Raw genomic sequence first — 19,371 nt, 5'->3', positions numbered from 1 at the left:
TGGGTGTAAGACCCACACGAAGCAAATACTGTGTTAAATATTAATGACTGAAGGCTGAGAAAAAAAGCAAATCAAAATGGCTGAGTTAAGGCTACCTGCTTGGCTTCTTTGGTAAGACAGAGTGTTTTAGACTACCATCTGTGCCCACTGCAAACAGATGGGCAGCAAATTGTATGATTTGCATAGTCCTCTTAAAAGGCAGTAAATTGAATCGAATGCTGTGGTATTATCAATTTTTTTGTCTATATCTCTGCTGGTTGTTGCTCAGGATCTTGGTCAAGTAGCTTTCTGGCTTTGGAACACACAGCCCTCTCATTTGTGTCTATTTAGTTTTCTATAACTTCCAGTGTGCATTAGGGCAAGAGTATTATTCTGTCCCAGCTTATTCTCTCTGCAGCTTTTTAGTGGATGGGTTTGTAAACAGTTACATTCCTCCTATCCCCATATTTGTCATGGTTTTGACTGAACTGGTATCTGCACTGGCTTTGAAACACTGGCACCTGTGAATATAATTAATTATACTCTTCACTCATTTCCATGGATTCCAGTTTTCATTCATTTTTGCCTTTCTTGGTGTTATCTGTATGTGTCAGTGAACTTGCTGAAGTTTATGACTACCTGGGAAAAAAGAGAAAGCCCACTGTGAATGCAACCTTTTAATTTTTCTTTTTACTACTGCATGAAGTACAACCTTAAAATACAGACCCTTCAGTGTAGATGCCTGGCAATATGGAGCTTTTACAGACTAGTAACTGAATTACTTCTCTTTGGAGGTGAATTTAGCACTATGTGGCTTCTGTTAATCATTTTGTGTGCGTGTGTATGCATATGCAAAAGGGCATTTAAAATTATTCATATTCCACAAATGGAATATTAAATTCTTCCCCTATGTAGACTAGATAATCTTAAAGGTCCCTTCCAACCCAAGCCACTCTATGATTTTGTGTTGTTTGTTAAACTTTGCTAGAGTCAGTACTTCTGAATAACTGCTTTTCACAATGTACAGCTTCAGGTTTAGGGTTGATTGAGTTCAGTCACATGTTGACTGTATTTGTATTCTGTTTCTGGAACAGGTAATTCTCAGAATGACAAAGACCTTGAAAGGCAGTCTTATCCAGAAGAGATGAAAATATGCAGCCTTATGAGTTTTGCTTATTCTCATGGTGCCTGCATATACTTTGGGAAATAAAATGGCTTCTAGTATATAGAGTTGCCATTAAAAACAAGCTATCTCTAAGCTTTAACCTGGAAGAAATCAAAGATTTGCCAAAAGAAAAATTTTCAGCCAGTAAAGATTATAATGAATATTTAACTGTTCTTGAGATTAACTCTTACATAATTTGTATGCATGAACAGAGAAATCTATGTCAAGAAAAATAAACAACGTGAAGGTCATTGTAGACCAAAATCTCATGTTTATTGGTGCCAAAAAAATTTGCATTTATGAAAGATTCCACATGTAGTATCCTAAGATAGCAGCCAAGTGCAGCAATATTTCACCTTTTCACAGTGGAAAGGAAAAAAAAGAGCTATTTGTTTAACCAGCTGAATGAACTCCAGACATAATGAAGCTCATTGTAAAACTGAATCCTTCTGTGTTCAAAACAAAATCCACAAAGATATTGTTTAATGAAGCAGTGCCCAGTGAATCTACAGCAAATAGAAGGCCATAAAGGTAGGAAGGGGTTGTGTGTCCTTTGTAAGGAATTCAGTGAGCTCAGCTACAAGCAGTTGACAGAATGGAGCTTCTTAGTGAGTGCTTATTTTTTGAAGAGCAATGGAGAAGTCTCAAAAACCAAAACCAATATGATTTCCCAATTTTTTATTGTAAAAAATAGGTGGTACACACATACATTAAAAAACTATATTGAATATAAGAAATTACAAAATGCAGTCTAGGTTTTTGCATTGTATTAAAGAAACCATTACCAAGATGATGTGTGTGGCTTTGGTTTTGAGACTTGAAAGAAGTTGAGTATACATTCTAGACTATGTATGAAAACAGACAGGAACTATTCAAAGCTAAGAAAGTGGCTGGTGACATGAAAGTTAAGGAGCTCAGAGTTTTTGCTTTTATTTATGAAGAAGATAGATAAGATACAGCTTTCAAAGCAGGAAAATTCTGCTAGTATGAAGGTATTTAATTTAGCATAAAAAGATGTAATGAGATGCAAAAGCTTGAAACTAAAGCTAAATGTATTGATTCCACATATAGCATGACACTCTTAATAGTGAGGATAACAAAACAGTGGAGCAGTACACTTCAGAAATCAAAATATAGAATGTTTCATGTAAAGAGAGGAAAAAAATAGTTTGAACCCCAGTTTTGTACTCAAGACTTAGGCATTTATTTAGGACTTAGAACTGTGGCATTTATTTTTACCAGAATATGCACTGTCCTTAGTAGAAAATTAATGTGTATGAGACATGGAGAAACTTCATGAGGGAACTGTAAAAATATGTATTCCAGGAACTGAAAGTAGCTATGTTCAGAACTGCAAATCTAGGTGCTAAAGGTGCTGTTTCCATAATTGTTATCTTTTGACAAAATCTGCCCCGTGACACAGATACAACTGACAAACCTGGTTTGTTTAGGTGGTCAGAGGTGTGGTTGAATTCTTTGATACTTGACTATTTATCCATTGGTGCTTTTGAAACTGGTAAATCACTCAATTCAGTGGAATAAGTCTTCTGCAAGAAAAAGCTGTCCTATATTCAAGTTACACCCCAAGTCAGTTCTGCAGTTGGTTTATGTAATGGAGTAACACCAGCCCACAAGCATCTGCTCTTAGGGTGCTGCATAGTCCTACTCAAACATGTACCAGTCAGTGCAGATCAGATGACAAGGACTCAGAGCAGCCATGCTACTTTTGCAGCACCCCACAATTCCCAAATGTTTTAAAGGAGAGGCTTTAAATGGAGATTTCCCATTCCTGTATGTATCATTTTACTAAAATAGTAGATGTGAGACCATGGTTTCTGCTCTAATGTTCATTTCTGGACATAGACTTTTCTTAGTCATGGAAAAAGTTGGTTAAGTACCCAAAAAAAGTTAGAGCTGCTTATTTACATAGCTTGGTGTCATTTTCTTCCATGGAAGAGTTTTGGTTATGAAAAAGGTGCCATATGTGAATTTAGGAGTTTTTACTTGAGATATCTGCTATCTGCCTTGGAAGGGCGTTCTTTATGACACCGTATCTTCACTTCCTTGCCCCTGCAAAGAGGAATGAATCACACTGCAGTCCTTTTTATTCCTAAAAGACTTAATCTCACACTACTAAAGAGTCACTGTCTTAATGAAGGAAAACATGTCCTACCTCATCCCCTTCTGATCCTAAGAAGTTAAATACCTGCTGCAAGTGACACTGGCCTCAAACTTCATGAGTCAGTTCTGAAGTATCTGCGCTTTTGGTTCTCAGTGAGCACCAAGGACTTGCAAGTCTTTGGATTCCATTATTACTAACTTCTGAGAAGAATGAGACACATCAGATCTGTGTGTATCACATAGTACAAATGAGTCATGGAATAAAAAAGCTGTGGGGTTCTTAGGAAAGTGGTCATAGATCATGCTATGAAAAGATTTGGTCATTGTTACCTCTCAACATGAATGTAATCATTCACTGACAACTTTAATTTCCAGGATGTGAGAGTGTAAATTCTTGGTTACTAATGTATTATGCCGTCATGGAATTCTGCATCTTGGAAGATGAATCCAATTATTTTAAATTAGTCAACTTAGCAAGTGATTTTTTCCCCAAGTAATGATAAGCTTTGGAATATCAGAATGTTGAAATACTCAGTGAAAAAGTGTTGCATACAAGTGAACGTAGGGCAAAAATCCTATTTCACTCTCACAGATCTTAAGACCAGTATTAAGTTTAGTTTTCAGAAATAACACTTTTCTTTTAGAATGTTATTACTGTCACACTTTCACTGCTTGATGCACGTAATTCAAATTCTACCTGTTTCGCTCTACATCCCAGAAGACATCCAGACTTACTTTTCATCTTTTTCCCTTTTATATATAAATGAGGATAATCTGGCATGGCTTTGAAGGCCCCTGGGAGATCCAACATACTGATAAGAGAGAAGATAGTGACTAGCTTTTATTCTTGAAATCCATTGTGTCTACCTTGCAGTATTTAGATGTATTGGTCCCCCCTTTTAATATCCTCAGAGATACTCCATTCTCTCTGATAGCAGAGTCATCATTTAATGAAAAGGCAAAAGTAAAAAGAATAAAGTCAGTCAAAAGTCTGAACTATAGGTACTTTTTCTGTTGTATGTCCCCTTGTAATATACTGCTATGAAAAGTTTTGATGAGGTAAGGTTGTACATCTCCATGCTTGGCAGCAAAACACAGAATTTGCAGAAGATGGGCTCAAGTGCCAAGAACATGTGCCAAGTCATCATATCTCTTCAGCTCCTTCTGCTGGAAGGACCTCACTGCAGCTCCCAGAATGTTTGAACACCACCAGCAGTCAGTGCTAATGCTGCTATTTAAGCATCAGTTCTCACTTCAGGGCAACTGGCCAGAATGAAGCAGACAGCACAATTTCTCTCTTATTTTAGTAATTTGTGAGTACTTTAGTAATTTGTTTTTCAGGGTGAACACTGATGCATATAAATGTGAATTTTTGGAGAGTGCTTTGTTTGTTTGGGGTATGCTGAGTGAAATCATCTACTTTGTTAGGATGTTTCCTAGAAAACTGACTTAGCATGAAACTGAACTGATGCTGAAGGGTGACAGATGCTTAATCAGGGCAATGCAGCTGTAATTTTCATTAAGGACAATCATTAAGTAGTGCCATGTATTTGTACTGAGTATTAAACTCAGGTTAAAAGGAAAGCATTTATCTCTTAAAAGTTCCAGTTAGCTTGAAATCCCAGGTGGGTTGGTGAGTTGCTTGGTTGGTTTTGGTACTTTCTCTCATGTTACAAGAAGTGGTTCTTAAATGTTAATAAAGATTGCCACAGAACAGCCATTCAGAATGGGCCAGAAGATTACCATCAACACTTAGAAAGTGCCTTAGACTACAATGCATCTTTATTGTGCATTTTGAATAGGTTGTGTAAAAGATGCAGGTTTTTATTATTTTATCAGTTATGATTGTATCCATGACTACAGCTTGGGAGCAAGCAGCAAATGGAGTTACTTATTTTTCTCTGCCTTGGTGGTCTGTAATGTAGTTATGATGTTTTATACACAACTTTTAATCTGTAAACACCAGTTTTATAAAACTCTATCTCTATCTTACAAATAGAGAAATACAGGTTCAGGTAAGAAAAAAAATACTTCTTTCCCCCAAAGGTTATCCACTAGACCAGGTGACAAAATCAAGAGTAGAGTTCAGGTCTCAGGGTAAACGGTATCCATTAAGCTGCTTGTTTAACAGTTGGAAGAGCAATTGCTTCATACTTGAAGCTTCTGAACTTCAAATTTGCTAATTAATGGGTTATACTTTCTGGAGGCCAATATTAGAATGGTTTACTGTGCATCTTTCTCCTATGAAAAGGTAAGTAAAGATCCTGACATTTACCTGCAGCTAAAACGAGTGGACACTTGGCTTTTTTTGGTCAGGGTTTTACAATATGCTAATATGATTGTATGTTACAAGTAGATCAAGCTCTACATTGTAAAATATTGTTTCTAATCACAATCCTGATATTTTTAATATGTGGTGTTTAATATGTTTCACACAATATGGTTGCTAATAATATATTTCATATTTCTCCTTTTGCATTACTTTTGATCTCCAGTAATTTTCGGGAACAACAGTTTCTTGCTGAAGTCTCTGACTCAGATGAGAAAGGCCATCATCCTCTAAGTTAGGGAGATGACAATTTAGCATGCACTGAAAAAGACCTGAAGAGAACTGATAAAAAGCTACATTCATTAAATGTCTAGTCTTGATAAGTACAAAAATCTGGTACATTCATGAGTTATATAAACCAATAATGTATAAAAATAAATTTAAGATGCATCCTGCTGAATTTACCTGTTAATTCATGTACTTTGTTTCACAGGAAAAAAAAATAGGTTATAACAGATCACTCACAATTGCACATGTTTCAGGCTGCTGATGTTGGTACTTTAATTAGAATAGTGGAATGTCAGCATGAATTCTTTTGTTTTACAGAAAGCAAGAAGAATTGAGGTTAATTAAAGGTTAATTAGAGTTTAATTGGTAGTTCTTTCTTTTCCTCTTTACTTCTGGTGATAACAGGAATGTTAGAAACCTTGACTTTGATGACAACAGATTGGGCAGGCCTGGTGTTGATTGCTACTGCCAGCATGAAAGTGGTGCTGCAGTTCTGCAGCTCCAGTTCTTAATCAATGAGGTAAGGACATATTTACTCAGATTCTTCTGCATAAATTTAGTTGAATAAGTCAATTCATGTTATTGTAATTGAGTGATATAACTTCTCCCATTGACAAATTCAAATTGTGCCAACAAATAAGTGGTATACATCCAGAGGACATTCAACATACAGCCTTTTAGAAGAATATTTATGGGACTGCACTCAGGGAGAAGTATTGCCTTCCTATACATCAGTTTAAAGTACTGAACAAAAGGCAGTCGATACATGAATGTGTGTAAAATGATGTAAAATCCATTAAGTTACTAAATATGCTGTACAGTTCTGGTTCAAATAGAAATTAATAAATGAGCTAAATCTTTCTATCAAAATATATTGATGGTTATTGGCTGAAAACTCAATAGTTGGGGATATGCTATTACGTGAAGCAAAGAAAAGCAATTGCAAGGATCATCAATTAAACCATCATGCTTAGTCTTTGTAAATGGTTTGTCAAAATCAAATTTAGACAACATGAAGAAACAGTGCCAGATTATAGCTTGCTCTTTGCAGAAGGTTCTGAAGATGGGAATAGGCAAGAGGACTTTCTGGTGAATACAAATCAGAGGGGGTTTTTTTGAGGACCTTAGAAGTTGGCCTAATCTTAGTTCAGTTTTGATTAATCTTCTCCCATGACATAAGGAAACACTTTTGACAGTTGCAAGTCCTCTTTGTAAATGGGGAGGTCTTAGAACTTCTCAGGAGAAGACTTTTAGTTTTATGGGTTTTTTAAACCTGAAAAATATTTAACTTTTTTTCTACTCCTATTTGGGGAAAGTAACTGAACCATGGACACTGAGGAGGGAGCTCGGTGAAACAGTCCAGTAAAATTCTTAAGAGTAGTGCAGGGATGAGAACAGGAAGGACAAAGTTTGAATTAATATTCTTTCTTTTCATTGGGTGACCAGCAAGCCCCCTAATACATAGAATTATTTTGATTTCGGTGATGGACAGTCTTTCTCACTCTTTGGGAGATGAGAATTAAAGCATGGATTACACTGTATTAGAGAAGTCTCACCTCCATATATTTTATTTGCATAGGTCAATGTTGAAAAAGAACATTTACTAGGAATAGAGAAGTTTATCAGTTAGTCAAAGATTGCAGGAACTAATCTTTCCCATTACATGCTTGCCCTTCCTCAGTATAAAGCACTGGTGTGTTTTTGGGCATTCTGTTCCCCTCTGTGATGGTAATACACAAGGGTAGATCTGTGCCTGGCCTGATGGCAGCTGTAAGTGCAGCAAACCACTGCAGGAGCAGTAGGAAGCTTCCCCTTCAGGCAAGTTTCACATGTCATCAGTGTTCTGTGGTGAGGAGAAAGGCAGTTAAAAGCAGGTAGAATAAGTTCACTCCAAGTTTCTCAGTCAGATGGAGGCCTGGGCTTTGAAAGATGACCATTTTTGGGACACCACAAGCAGAACCAGTCTTCACAGTATTTCTGATCTGTGATAAAGACTCTGTCCTTCTGTCTACATCTCTTAGTTCTTCTTATGTCCTGTCCTCTTGCTACCTGTCCCTACTTTCTTATCTGCATCCTCTTTTCATAGTTCCAGTTTTGAATTTTCATCTTACCTTGATATTACTACTAAGATGTGCTTGGCACTGTCACATGGGTGCCCATGCATGCACTGATCCCTTTATCCTTCACTTATATTTTTCACCTTTTTAAGTAAGTGTTGTCTCTTTTCCATTTTGTTAGTCTTTCTGCTTATTTGTAAAGAGTTGAAAGTTGACTTGTGTAACCTTGGTACAAAGCTTTAATTTGAGTTTTAAATTGATGGAGTTTTAATTTAACTTTGGCTCACCTTGAACTAATTTAAAATGTTTGCATTTACCAGATTAATTCAATTGTGTATTATTTGTGGTATTTTTGTTCTAGAAGAAAAGAATGATTTTTCATAAACTGTCAGTTTGACAGGTGGATCTTTAGCAGGGAGGATCATGTAAGAATAATACAAAGCCTGCAGGAAAATAACGTGTTGCTGTATTTTGGGTCTGCTCTAGGGTGCTTTGGTCAGTGCGTGTGCAGATGACGCACTTCATTTGTGGAACCTCCGGCAGAAACGACCAGCTATTCTGCATTCTCTGAAATTTAACAGAGAAAGGTAAGACTATATGACACAAAATAGAGATCTCATCACAAAAACAACACTTCCTGGATTTCTTCTATTTGGCCTTTCTACAGGTGGATATAGTTTTGCCTTGAATATTTTTCTTTGTTTGTATCTATGTATCTATATTTTTCTAGGTTTGTATCTATGGAACAAAAACTTCACTTTCTCTTTCTGCAGCTTTCTCAGAACTAGAAAAACTTGGTCTTCTTTATGCCAAAATATTCTTCATTTTACTTGTATTTACATGAACTGCTGTGAACAGTAATTCATTTTTTCTTCAGAACTGGACACAAGCACTCACTTTTGGCAGAACTGTTGTTCAGTAATAGACAGAGTTCTTCAGCTGGCTGAATGAGTGTAATAATTATTTTCTTTACCTTGAAATAATTTTATTTTTGTAAAATACTGGAAGTTTAGTAGAAATAGATTGTGAATTTGGGAAACTCTGTTAAGTGTAAAGTAAATCAGAGTGTTTTTCTTAATTTTACTTTATCAGTACCTAATTGTAGGAAACCCTTCTGAAAATAGATTAAATGAGTGGTTGTAATTTTCAAACTCAAACAGGAGCTGAGCACTTCAATCTGTGTTTAGTCACCCAAGTAAAACCTGATATGATGTTAGGGAACTTCAGTGCTGCACATCTATTATAGTGAGAAAAAGTTCCAAGTTTCTCTTAAGGAATTAGGGCAGTAGTCAGGAGACCAAGATGCAGTACATAAATGCAGCAGTTGTTTTTAACTGGAAATTTAACTCATATTTTCATTCTCTTAGCATGTGTACTCAGTGTTTATTAAGGTGCAGCAACTTTTTTTGGTATTTATATATTTGCTTGTGCAGTGGGAAAAGATCCCAGTACTTCACCAGAGCAACAGACTCATCAAAACTTTAGCTGCAGCAAGTCTGAAAATTATTATGGAAATACATTTTTCTTTGTAGTTTATTATCCAGATACAAATCATATTTGCACTGAAATGTCACTGAGGTGCATGATTTGTAGTGGGAAGTACTGTGTAGTAATTTAGGAAATATATAGCCTGATTCCAATGAGTTTATAACCTATAGCAGAAGTGTATTGAGTGGTTTGGGACTGCGTGAGAGAAGATGAAAATGAAAAATTAGATGTGCATTTCTAGCTGCTTCTGGACAGTAAGTTATCATTTTACACATGGTGAAATGTTTGAATCTTGGTATTCTTATCAGGTAGGTGCATTATTCACAATTTGTCAGTGATAAATCTAAATATCAGAGAAGTTATTCCTGTACATCTTGGTTGAGCTCTCCCAGCCAGCAATCTGACACACAACCTAACCAGTCATTGCTTATAAGAATGCAGCCTCTATTCATATCTGCCTTCTCTTTAGAGATATTAACCTGTTATCTTGGTCAATATTTTATCAGCTTTTCTTGCTAAGAGAAACTCACATACATTTGTGCTTTGCTAAGAGCAAAACATTTGTCATCACACTTGCCTAATTTTCTTTTTTTGTCTGACACCCTAAAACACTGAGCAAAATATTTGCAAGCAAATTGTTTAGAGTACTGGAAAATTTGCTTAAAATCAAATTTTCTCTAATGACATTTTTAATGAGGTGCAAGTAGGATCTGAGAATGTAAATTATTTGTAACAAATGCATAGCTAACTATACTGTCTTCTATCAAAATCTAGTAAGTTGTGCACAAAAACATACTGTTAGTTCTTTTATGTATTTTTTGTAACAATTGTAACAATTTGAAACAATTTTGTTAAATTGATGTCATTTAAATGATTTTTATTTGGACATCAGAGTCTGTGAGGCAAATATCCTGCAATATAATATTGTCAAAGAAGTAAGTCCAGTCTTAAATTTAAAAAGAGTTTTCCATAAATATGAAGAAATAACATTGTAGGCAGTTCATTCCTTCTCAGGGTTCTCTAGCACTGCTAAAAGCTTCTGGTTGTTTTGTTGTTTGGATTTTTAAATTATTATTCAAGCCCTTGGCTTCAGAATGAAATCTCTTCATTTTTATTATATTTTCTTTTTACATCCATATAAATTTATTTTAAGTCATCTAACTTTCAATTTTCTAAGCTCAATTACACATTTAGTATGTAAAATTCAACATAATCCTCTGGGCAAGTAGCAAAAAAGTAAGGCTAAAGCTCTAATTAACCCTCTCAGTTTGGAACATTTATATGCCTAAAAAAGCCAAGTCTAAAAGAGAACTTTCATTTTTTTTCTGAATATATTTTTGGCGTTAGAGAACAGAAGCTCTAAATTGTGGAATAGTCAGAGAAATAGTGAATGAAATAATGGTTGCTGTAGCTATATGAAATCTATGACTAAATGGATGTAAGGGGAACTTGAGAAGCCAGTAAAGTCATTAGATCAGAATTGATTTTCTTCAAGAAATTCAAAGGTCTGGCTTTCAAAAAGTAATGTTTTCCTCACTGTAGGAACAGTTTAAAATACTTTATTTTTATCCTCCTCTCTTCCCATGTGGAGAGGGGATTAAGAGAAAGCAAGATTCATATTGAATAGAGATTCTTTTGTCTTAAGTTTGTGAACCAGTGAACAAGCTGGTTTTTAAATGTTTCTTAAATGGGGAGAAATGCTTGTTGACAGAAAATGGGTTTAAAATGATGATGCATGTCTTCAAAAAATAGTAAGGTATTGAAAGATGCCAAAAAGGGAAGTGTTCAGAAAGTCAAAGGCTAGTTATTTTAAGATTATTTATAATGTAACTTAATTTTAGATTTAGGTAGCTTTCACAGGGCCAAACACATAATTGTTCAGGTGCCTTTCATCTATGAAAATGGAACATGTGAATCCTTCAATTTTTTTCCATTTACATGTATCTCTTCAGGATTTTAAAAAATTTTAGTTTTATTCATCCAGTATGTTGGTCTCCTTGTTACACTGTTTGGTTTAGTTGGTTTTTTTAACAAATGGCAGATTTACTTCATGAGGTGATGCAGTATAATGCACTTAAAATTCTAATATTCTGTCTGCTTGTGATGATGAAGATGATTTCATTATTCCAAATGCTTGTTTTATTTGACTTTGATTAATTAACTTCCATGTAGAATCAGTTTATTCTGAGGTTTTATGGTATTTGGTGCATGAACCATAGAGCTGGTAGTTTCTGTTAGACAGATGAATGTTACTTAAATCTTTGGCAATTACTCACAATGCACCAGTCATCATGTAGTTGACTTGTTTAATTTGCTGCTTCTTCTTGACATTTAAGATTTCAGGATAATGGATTAAAACTGCTCTTTAGCAGTGTTTCTGTACAGGTTTCTGCAATTACTTGAGTCAAATTTCCCCAGGTGCATACATACGTATATCCCATCTCTCCCTTCCATAAAAGTAAAAATGTTTGTTCTTTTCTTTGGATGTTGGTAAAAACATAGTTTTAAAGAGCAAAGAACACTTGAAAGAGTAGTCCTTGACTTAATAGATAAGATTCAGTATTAAGACACTGAATGGTTTATGAATAATAATTCACTAACAAAGTGCACCTTTATAGCCATTGAGGCTTCTCCAGATTTTTCTTCTTCTGACTTATTGTTAAACCAATGATGATGCAGCACTAACAATAATAATTCATAATTCACTGCTCCTTTACTAAGTGTCTCTTTGGAGCAAGTGTAGAAGGAACACAAAAGAGACTTAATGGCAAACAGATATTTTCTGTTTTATGGTGTAATGCTCAGGCATTTTTTTGACTTAAGCAATTTATACAAATTTTGCCAAAAAGTATATATTTATTTTCTATGAAGTAATCATCTTAGATTTCTATTGCTATAATTGGAATGTAATACAATGCATTAAGAACCTTCAGGAAAATACATCTGTAAGCAATGTGTCTCAGAGCTTGGCTCCATACCAAGAGCTGTAATGACAGGACAGTTACTCAAAGACATGTTTGACAGTAGCATATGGTTGGTAGTACATGATTTATGGTTTATTTTACAGATAGGGTAGACAGGTAAAACATTTTAAACTCTGTAAACATTCTATAAGAATTACCTCAGTGTTTTTGAAGGTCAAAATTGTGGACACCTTCCATATGTTAAGTACCTCTTTTTCCTTCCTTGATGTCATAGGAGATGCCAGATTGATCTTCAGTAGTCATTTTACGCAAAGTAAAAAACTCAGCTGATTCCTCAGGTTTTAGCCTTTATATTTTTCAAGTTCTATTCTGCTTTAGTGAGTAAGTCTAGGCTTCATCTTAGGGGATAGTAAGTTCTCTCCACAGAATAGCTAGACAAAACAATTCCTTGTCTAACTGGGGACCAAGGACAGGTGATCCAGATCTCAGACTCCCGAGCATAAACAATGGCGGACCAAAGAGAGAAAACAAGAAGGATGGGAATTTATGGGCTAAAGCTGTAATTGGACAATTAGCTCCAATATGCAAATGGACCAAAACTTATAAAAGTGTGAGACCCTGGGACCTGTCGTCCATTTTCTGGCCATTTTGGGTGGTGCTGCCCAAGGTGGATCTATTTGAGGCCTCTTAATAAATACCTACTTTATTCTTTAGCTCTGTCTGGTCTCTGTTCTAGGTCAGCATTCACAAGGCATTGGCTTTTGGCATCAAGCTGCTGGAACTAGACACTGTCTCTATCTGCTGCAAAGAACATTAGGATTAAGCAAAACCACTGGAAACTATTATAGGTCTTCATTATTTTTAATATAATCAGAGCAGACTTTAGCAAGTACAGCTTTAAATATACAACAGCTTACAGATTCCCATTTAATTTAAGCGCAGCTGGGGTAGGAAAACCAGCAAGGATTGCAGGGTGAAATCCAGGTCTAAGCCAACAGGCACTCGTTTCACTTATGAACACAGTTCATCTCCTCAGCTGGTTCAGGTGTGTTGGCTGGCACAGGGGACAGCCCTTCTCTCTTTCTTCTTTCAGCCATTGCTGGCTGGTGTGTTACAGAGGAGCCAACAGTGCTGCAGCAGCAGCTTAGCCAATGACTTAGAGCAGCACGCATGAGGACAGTGTGACACAGAGTGCTGGGTTTTTGAATCCATCTGCATGTGCTCCATACCAATGCCCTTCTGAGGGGAGTCACCAGGTGACACAATCTGTATAAGTGGCTTTGAGACTCTTTGCACTTTCTTCAGTGTTAAGGTATGCTGGCACAGAGCAAGAGGAGCCTCTTAAGTGGGTGACTTTTAGAGCAGTTCTGTTAACTGTAACTCACTACTAATTAGAAATTTGACTCCTACAGTTGAGATCTTGCTGTATTTGAACAAGATGATTAAGAGTATTACTCCAAATGCTTGGAAACAAATTAAAACAAACCAAACCCAAAACAAAAAATGAGTGTTTTTAAGATAACTTGTTGATTCTATATTCTTTTCTGACAGTAAGGAATCTCATTTGCCTTGCTGTATCTTTGCAGGGTTTTGTGTCCTGTGTTGAGAGCATTTAAAATACTTTCTCTCTCCTTTTCAGATAAACCTCATCAAAATGACAGCAAGAGGCTATTGAGTGAAAACTGGTGACTGGTTGTGCAGTCACAGCAGTACCTGTGTCTGTTCATTTGTATTAGGGAACTTGTGGGCTAGTTCAAGTAGATTCTCTGTCTCACTGCGTGTTCAAGGAACTGGATTCCTGTGATTGCTTGCCTGCTCATAAATGAACCTCCTGGTTAATAGAGTATAGCTGCAAACTGTTTATGTACTTTCAAATTAGTCAGAGGCTGTTATCAAGCAAGGCTCTGTACAGTTGCACGGTCATGCTATGCAACAAAACAGATTCTGATGACATGGTGTGGTCTAGCATTCAACTATTGCAAAGAACCATAGAACCCAAATACAAAGCAACATTTCACCATAAAAACATGCCAGTTTCTGGAAAGGATGTAAATTTTATCAGATTGATGATGGAAAGAAATGAGGAAACCAAAAGAAGACGTGATTGGCATTCACTTCCACATCTTGATGAAGATTTAAAAAAACATTCTTCTGGGGGTTTTGTTTGGGATTTTGTTTTTGTTGTGGTTGGTTTTGAGAGTGGTTGGTTGGTTTTATATGTGTAGTGTGGTCTTGCATCAGCATTTGTCACTTTTAAAAGAAGGATTTTCAGGGGTTTCAAAACCCAGTGTTTTCAAGCAATTCTTGAGCTTGAGAAGATTCCTGAAGCTCTTAAAAACCTTTGTTCTAGGGGACTATACCTTAGTGCTGCAGGGCAGGAAAATGAACTTTGGCAAATGTCAGATGGACAAAAGGCTGGAAAGATTCTTCAGTGAGACTGACCCAAATCTCATTAATGTATTTATTTACCACATGCCTCTGCTTTCTCTGCTATTACAAGAAAACAAACAAAAAACCCAAAAAACCCAACCAACCAAAAAACAAAGCAAACCCCCCCCCACAACAGTCTTTTTTCACATCTAATGTTATGGAAAATTTCATAGTGCACTTGACATGTAGGGTCAATGAGAACCATAAGCTCATCCTGGAAAGTGTCATGCAACCTAACCTGTCTTAGTCGTAAAAAGAAATCAAGCAAAAGCTTTTGGGGTGTTTTGTCTTCCATGCAGGTTAGCTAAACAATCAGGAAAGAGCAAAAATGCAAAAGATAGATTTGCTCATTGATACCAAGAATCAACAGGCTTGATTTGATAGATTTGTAAGACTGTGCAGTCTACTGAAATAGAATGAAAATTCAAATGATCCTTAAAATTTTCTTTTTGATGAACATGTGAGCCTTCTAGTGGAGTGGAGCTGAAGGGACCTCCTTAGTCTGGCTCCCTCAGTTGCACACCAGAGAACTCATATACCTCCCTTTCTTAAATGAGCAAGCTGATGATGCTTTACATTAATGTTTTACTGGTCCCTTATGCTCCCAGGAAGAAAGGCACTCAAGGCCCTATAAGTTAATATTCAAAATACTATTTATTAAAACTAGCACTACAAAGAATGGCAGAAGAGCACAGGGGATCTTGCATCCCTGTAGATGCTGGGAGCCCTGAGTTGGGCATCGTCACACAGGCCTTCAGTGAGTAGGTAACCCATCCATAGAAAGTGTCACCCCATTTTTGTCGTCCAAGTTATTGCAATATTTTCTTGTAAGGAGACAGCTGTGTGCATTATTCCTACTATCAAACAGAAAGGACATTAACACTAAATCTTCCTTCTGCACTGTTGGTGCAACCACCAAGTGGGAGCTGCCTGCAGGCTTCTCAGTGACAACAAGCTGGCTGTGTCTGTGCAGCTTCTGAGGGGTACGTGCAGCTCCACACAGCCTGGAGAGCGTGCTGCTCATGCAGCCCCTGGCGCCTGCCTGGGGTCACTCGTGTGTGGATCACCAACTCCTCCACGTGCAACAGTCCCCCAGCCAGGGCCTTGCTCTGTTATGGAACTACTCAAGCTGAAATCCACTGTTTGCTCTGCAGGAAAATTGTTCTGGGTCGGTTTGGTTTTGGGGGTTTTTTTCACTACAAAAATCAAGATTCTCTGTTTTACTTTATAATTTTTTTGTCTTCATTACCTTATCTTTTCTTTGGGCCTTTTTTCTCCTATCAATTCTCTCTGAGCTGATGGTTCATCGAGGAAGCACATTCTAGAGAGGGTCCCATCTGTGCTGTGGCCATTGACAATACCATTTTCATTTGTAATCTCTGCAGGAATATGTTTACTGATGCATGCAAAAATGTCATCTTCCTTTCATGTGGCTTCATCTTACCAGTGTTTGTGGTCGTGCTGTGATTGACTAATACACCCATTACACTTCTTCCCTGATGTATATCTAGCTGGCAGGGAATGTGCTGCTTTTCAGTGCAAGCCTTTAATAGTGGAAGCAAAGCAAGAGAAGCAAAATTGAAATTATCTTTTTCCATCAATTCTGATCATGAGCTCTAACCCTAAAATGGAAGTTCTTTGAAGTTTAAGGCTGTGCCCTTTGCATTTTAAATTTAATTCAATTTCTTGTACTTTACTCATGCAGATTGTCCTTCCTCTGTAATATTGTATCCCTCTGAGGTTTCTTTAGTATTAGTACCAAGATCACTTATGAAATTACAACAACTGTAAAAGTTATTCTTTAGAATCTCTCAAATATCCAATAAAAAGTTTTCCTTTTGCAGTAAAACCACATGTAAATTAGACATTAAAACCAGAATTTTATAGTGATTTTTTTCTACAAGTACTTTATTGAGCATATTGACATATCCTGTATTTCCTATAATTGGTATATTCTGGAATAGGCTACCTTTGGTGAACCTACCTTCCATATTTTACTATAACTTTCAAAATTTTTCCTTTTGAATGACTTCAAACCTTAGTTAGTGTGTATTTTTATGTATGGGTGACCAAGTAGTAATAACATTACAGTTAGAACATCAGACATAACATCATTACTTAATTTTATCAGGTTTATTTTTTTATGCTTACCATCTTGGGTGAGATTTGTAATGCAGTCTGAGTTGGTGCCACTGCAGAAAAAGTGCTGCAAGAGCTTAAGATGGCTATTCTAAAACCAGTTTGGTTTCTTTATGCTTAAATTACACAAGGGTAAATGTTACTCTAAATGAAGATCACGGAAATCCTGGTCATATTTTTCATTCTAGAATATTGGAAGGATCTCTGTATGTCCAGATCCACACTTGAATTTAAGAATCTCTTTTCTTTCTAAATGGTGGCCTTTAAAACAGCCTTTCCCCAAAGTAACTTCTAGTCCATCAGGATTCTGCCAGTATTATTATCATCAGTTTCATTTCAATTTAAAAAGCCCTTAAATGCATTATGCCACAGTATCTGCTTTTATATGTGTTCGTTAAACAACTCCTCTGAGGGCAAAATGCCTAATATGCTACATCTGAATAACTCTCAGAGCTAGCAGCTGTCTCTGACAGCAGAAGGGCAAAAAAACCCTGAAAGATGACTTACAACCAATCACTTAACACGTGCACACATGATGGCCCATAGAGCTGCTGGACAAAAATGCGTAGCTGGCATAATTACCTGAGGACTTAACTACAGCACAGGGCCCTCTGACCTGAAAAACACCACTCTTCCAATCTACATCTTTCTTTGGGTCTCTCTGGCTGTACTTCCTTCTATTATTTCTCTGAGAAAAAACCCAATCTCTTCAAAATTCCGTTAAAAAAAAAGTCTTTGTGAAGTTTTACTTTTCCTTCAATAGGGAAGAAGAATGTATTGTGGTTTATTTAAATTTTATGTCACCTGGCCACATGTGATTGCTTGCCTGAGTTTCTTCCTTCTGGAAAAGATTCCTTAGCAGGAGACATAATGTTGCTATATGCTGTCAAACCTTACATCATATGCTGAGCAGTGTGCTAGTTGTTTCTAATGCTTTGTAAAAAATAAAGCATTTTTGTCAGTGGATTTATGCTTTATTGAGAAAACACAGGGTAACATGTTATGTTGTTTTCACATAGCAGCTATGTTGCCAAATTGCTCTGAGGCCAGGTTTGGATAGCAAAATTTAAAATATATACTCTCAGCTATGCATTGAACAGCTGTTTCATGGTTTCAGTCATAACAAAGGAGAGGCCCAATACTGTAATACAAAAATGTATCATATTAGACAACAGGAAAAAAAAAGTCTTTTAAAATATATGCAAGTTCAGGCAGCATAACCAGTCTACACTATCAATCAGAATTTTCTTGTTACAGGTATAATGTAGATCTGGGAATTACATGGTTCTCTTTTTTGAGGTTTCCAAATTAGAGTTTTGAGACATCTTTCAGAGTTCTGTTCAGATCTTTCCTCTGACCTTTGTTATATTAGATTTCCAGTCATATCTTAGAGCAGTGAAGAACAGCCACCCATTCAGTTGCAGTAAGTAATTTGGTTCTTGGAAACCACACCACCTCTTTCCTGCCCAGACACATGTCAGCTTCAAGCAAGAACCCAATGCAACTTTTCCTTCTGTCACAATAAACTCTGGGCATTATTCCAGTAAATCAGAAAGAGAGCTAGTAATGTCAGTGTTGAGATTATATCATTAAACAGTACATGAGCAGGAAGAGAAGAGAGACTGCAGATTGCAGAAAAACAAGGACCATTAATCACAGAGTCCCTGTCTACTGAAGCGCAACAAATGAGAACAGCTGGTCTCCAATAAGTCTACATGATTTTAATTGATGGAAGCTGTTAAGGAAAAAAGCATGCATACAAAGAAAAAGCATACACATGTAAAATCATTTTTTCTTTGAAGTCAATTTCAGTATTTCAGTCTTATCCTGATTTTAGCATGTCATTCAAAATAACTTGATTGATATTGATATAAAATTGGGTTTAAACTTATTTTAGTAGGAATGTATTATAAACACAGATTTGTGTATGCTGCAGCTAGCAGAGGATGAAATACCAACATATGTTTAGTTTACTTTTCTAACAGCTCTGGGAAAGTCAAGCCGCTAAACAAAAGACAAATTTCAGCCTTTCATCTTTTAGCTGGGTCCCAGTTTACTTTTTTGGAACTATGAGATTAGAAACCAAAATCTGCATTTTTGATTCATGTATTCAGTGTTGCATGAAGGGATGAGAGAAACTCTACCCTTAGGTGTTTGGGGTTTTTTAATGCAGATGCTACAAAATCAATGAAATAAATGCGTCAAAAACTTTCTCTTTTGAGAACATCATCCTGCCGTTCCAGCCTTTGTTATTTGGCTTTCTTTCATTGGTAAGAAACTTAGTGGCTCTTACTGTGCTCTGTATTGCCCATGACTGTCACTGTCACTGTTTGGTATTACAGCCTCATTTTTACTTAACCTTCAAAGAAATTTATGAAGGACAAGTGAAATATTACAAATATGAAATAGTGATTTCACAAGCCAGTAGACAAGAGAAAAATCATGTACATTGTCTTTCCCCTGAAGATGAGAGCAAGAGTTTTTCAACCCTGTTTCATTAATTTGCTCACC

At 36.4% G+C, this 19,371-nt stretch overlaps 1 protein-coding gene across 2 annotated transcripts in view; it reads left to right on the top strand.

Moving 5' to 3' along the window:
• The window catches only part of STXBP5L (syntaxin binding protein 5L), a gene marked incomplete at both ends in the record, with an annotated part of 180,254 nt that overhangs the window by 60,546 nt on the left and 100,337 nt on the right, over positions 1-19,371 (top strand). For both annotated transcript variants that reach the window (XM_084226864.1, XM_084226863.1), the window contains 2 exons: positions 6,261-6,342; positions 8,366-8,466. In XM_084226864.1, coding sequence (XP_084082990.1) covers positions 6,261-6,342; positions 8,366-8,466 — 183 coding nt within the window. The remainder of the gene's footprint in view (positions 1-6,260; positions 6,343-8,365; positions 8,467-19,371) is intronic.

The sequence above is a fragment of the Fringilla coelebs genome (genome assembly GCF_963513975.1).
Source record: "Fringilla coelebs genome assembly, chromosome: 2".
Lineage (NCBI taxonomy): Eukaryota > Metazoa > Chordata > Aves > Passeriformes > Fringillidae > Fringilla > Fringilla coelebs.
This window is presented reverse-complemented; position numbering and strand designations above follow the sequence as displayed.